Source organism: Carcharodon carcharias, assembly GCF_017639515.1.
Source record: "Carcharodon carcharias isolate sCarCar2 chromosome 37 unlocalized genomic scaffold, sCarCar2.pri SUPER_37_unloc_1, whole genome shotgun sequence".
In the NCBI taxonomy this organism is placed as follows: Eukaryota; Metazoa; Chordata; class Chondrichthyes; order Lamniformes; family Lamnidae; genus Carcharodon; species Carcharodon carcharias.
Window position 1 is genome coordinate 5,587,433 of NW_024470758.1, and position 3,732 is coordinate 5,591,164.

The 3,732-nt window shown below is 42.0% G+C and overlaps 1 protein-coding gene across 1 annotated transcript; it reads right to left on the reverse strand.

The window, feature by feature from the left end:
• Positions 1-2,470: 2,470 nt before the first annotated feature.
• On the reverse strand, positions 2,471-3,103 carry LOC121274547 (histone H2B-like). The gene has a single exon (XM_041181886.1). It carries the CDS (start codon positions 3,062-3,064, stop codon positions 2,687-2,689), a length of 378 nt encoding a protein of 125 aa, XP_041037820.1. The 5' UTR covers positions 3,065-3,103; the 3' UTR covers positions 2,471-2,686.
• Between the last annotated feature and the right edge of the window lie 629 nt (positions 3,104-3,732).

The window sequence follows — 3,732 nt, forward strand, 5'->3', positions numbered from 1 at the left end:
CTAACTGTATTATGGATGACCGTTTTGTTAGTCTGGAACATATGATGCCAGAAATATATCTTGTGTGTAAGCAAGATATTAACTGCTTTCAGGCTGAGCTACCCTGCTCGATGGATATTATCAGAATAGGGTTCTCTTAAAGCAATTTACTGAGTTACAAGCTTCCATATTCACAGAATCAATACACTATGTCACTTCATTGCTTGTGTCAGGAGGCCTATACAAAAGGATCCTTTCGATTTGAATCACCCTGTTGTGTATTGATTCTGATTAGCTATATTCCTCTCTTTCTTCGGACTTTACCACTCTAATAATAAAATTCTATCATAGCACCAAATTTACCAGTAATCTTTGGGAAAACTAAAACGCACTTTCTTAATTTCTCCTGGCTAAGTGAAAGATTTCTTTCCCTCTCTTGAATTATTAATGCTCGTCTGGTTCATTTAAAAATACAAATATCCCTTTTACACCTCACATTCTAAAATTTCCCCCATGCTTACCTCCTTAACATTTCAAAAGTACCTTATCTTCTGATACAATAAAGCCTTCAGACAAGCTGCCTTTAATTCAATTAAGACCCCCCTCACAGACCCATAGACACAGACTCCACTATTGCTCTGTTTTATAATACATCCCAATGACATTATAAAAATTATTGTATCTTGCTTACTAACGTTAATATTAACTTCATCAGGCGCCAGGAGTATCTATAATATTGTTCGTGAAATTTGGTTGTCTCCTTTTTCCTATCCTTGAACCAACAAGGGAAGCAAATCAGTGGAGGCATTAGTGGAGTACAGAAAGTGCAGGGTAGATCTTAAGAAAGCAATTAGGAGAGCAAAGAGGGAATATGAGAAAGCTCTGGCTGCTAAAAGTAGGGAAAATCCCAAGATATTCTATAAGTATATCAATGGGTAGAGGTTAACCAGGGAGACCATTAGGGACCAAGGTGGAGCTAGAGGACATCGACAGAGTGTTGAATGAATACTTCACATCCGTCTTTACCCAAGAGAATGAGGCTGAAGGTATCAAACTGGGGGAGAGAGACTGCGAGGTTCTTGAACAAATTGATAAAAGGAGTAACAAGGTATTGAAGGTGTTTGTAGGCCTAAAAGTGGAAAAATCTCCAGGTCCGGATGACTTTTGTCTCAGACTGCTGAGGGAGGCAAGGGAGAAGGCCGCAGGGGTTCTGACCCAAATTTTTAATTCCTCTCTGGCCACGGGGGAGGTGCCAGAGGACTGGAGAACAGCTCATGTTGTTCCGATATTTAAGGTTTGAAGAGATAAGCCAGGGAACTAAAGGCCAGCGAGTCTCACGTCGGAGGTGGGAAAACTATTGGAGAAAATTCTGACAGATTTTTAAATGGTCATCATAAAAACTGCAATCATATTCAACTTTTACTCATGGATCGCGAGGTGCTTCAATACAATCAATGAATATTACAATCATTTCCATATGGTCATTGCAGACAGTCAGACAGTGCAGTGGTATTGGATTTATCAACATACGTCGTGTTGCACTCTGAGGAGTCCTGCTTCCAGACATTTCCGCAATCTCACAAACACTTTCAAATGGAATGAGTGAATCCACTCACATTCGCTTCTGATAGTTTCTGGAGGAATGGTGCTGCGGGCACTGCTGATTGGTAACGTGAACAACATTATGAGACGCCGCACAAAGTGACCAATCAGATATCTACTGAACTCACCAATCCGGAGATTCCACGGGGAGAGGGCGGAAAATGACGGCGCCAAATGTTCAGATTCCAAACGATTTTTTTTCAAATTTTAAAGCCCGCCAAATTTGTAATAAAGTACATAATATCATACTAATTGGAAATAGGCAATTCAATATTTAGAATACGAATGTTAGATTCACTTAATCTCTCCTCTTTCCCTAGTCTACAGTTGATCTGTGTTTGTCTGTTTCTGATTTTCAGCCTGGGTTTATCAACATCTAAAAACAAGCCGAAAATATCGGCACCAAGTTTGAGGAATACAAAATTTTTTTTATTCGACATCGAAGACGGCCGGTATATTTAGAAAAGAAAAATACATTTCATATAGAAAATCCCATTAATAGTGAACACGGTCTGATGACAAAGTTTTTAAAATATCCGTCCCTGATGGGACTATTTCACATTTTATCCCAAGTTCCAGATTCGCTTTTAGAATCCAGGATCCATTTGGGGTTAATTTCCATCCTTATTGAAATCCTCTAACCCGCCGGCCGAAACGGACGGTAGATACTCGTGAGTCAAAAGTGGACATTTTTGGTGTAAATTTGTCAGCATTGAGCTGGCCGGGGCTGAATGAATGAACTGATCGATTATTGAGACCAAACCTGACCAGAACTGGAAACTGACGCAATTGCGTTCTATTCTTTCTCTCTCTCTCTCTCCAAAGCCAGGGCAAGGGGCCGAATATAAACGCGTCTGAGAACAAATTGCAGAGGGTCAGCGGACAATCATTAATTTTTGTACTTTATTAACGACAGCGAATAATTGAACCGAGTCTACATTGGCCTGAATGTGTTAAACAAAACTCAAAAAAACATCGTTCGAAATTTTTCAAATTAGAAAACGGCAAATTAAAAATTGAGGTGGTCTAGCGTTTTCAGGGAGACTGTGGGTGGCTCTTAAAAGAGCCGTTGTGTTTTGAATGCTTTTCAGTCCGTTGTGGGGTTTCACTTGGAGCTGGTGTACTTGGTCACCGCCTTTGTCCCTTCCGACACGGCGTGCTTGGCCAGTTCCCCGGGCAGCAGCAGGCGCACGGCGGTCTGGATCTCCCGGGAGCTGATGGTGCTGCGCTTGTTGTAATGGGCCAGGCGGGAAGCCTCACCCGCGATGCGCTCGAAAATATCGCTCACGAACGAGTTCATGATGCTCATGGCCTTGGAGGAGATGCCGGTGTCGGGGTGAACCTGCTTCATCACTTTGTAGATGTAAATGGCGTAACTCTCCTTCCTCGACCTTCGCCGCTTCTTACCGCCCTTTCCTGACGGTTTACTCACCGCTTTCTTGGCGCCTTTTTTAGCAACTGGTTTCTTCTTCTCTTCAACCATCTTCAGTCTCAATTTCAGACAGAAATAAACCAAACCCCTTCCGTCCGCTCATTAAATAGACAGACAGACAGATATATGCTAATCAGGAATGGGAGAACAATGATTCTGATTGGACATTTCTAAAACCAAATGCGACTTATTTTGTGAATTTTTTGATTGGATAGCTGATCCGACCAATCATATTTAGCTTTCTCCACCAATCATTAGCCTCCTTACTACAATCAGGAAATACATTTTACAAAGAACTTCTCCAGCCGGAGTTTCTCAATGTGTAAAGATACACCGGGAAATGTTGCCTGTGCGAGGGACTGTCCGGGAATCTGGAGTTACTTCAAAAACTGCGAGGCTCTGGTAATGTGTGTGATTGTAGGATTTCCTCACTCTCTGATAATATTGTGTGAGTGTGGGGTTCCTTCGCTGTTTGGAAGGCCGTGGTACAGTGTGCGAGTGTTGGATTTATTCTGTATCTGTGACTTGATGGGACCATGTCTCAGTGTTGGATTAATTTGGCATCCTGGAACTCATTGTGCATCTGTCCGTTATTGGTACATGTAAGTGAATTCAGTCCCTTCTTGGGACCATAAGCCAGTGCGGAATTAAATCAGCATGTGTTTCTCTCGGCCACAGAAAGTGTTGGATTTATTCTGTACCTGCCAGGCTCTGTAACT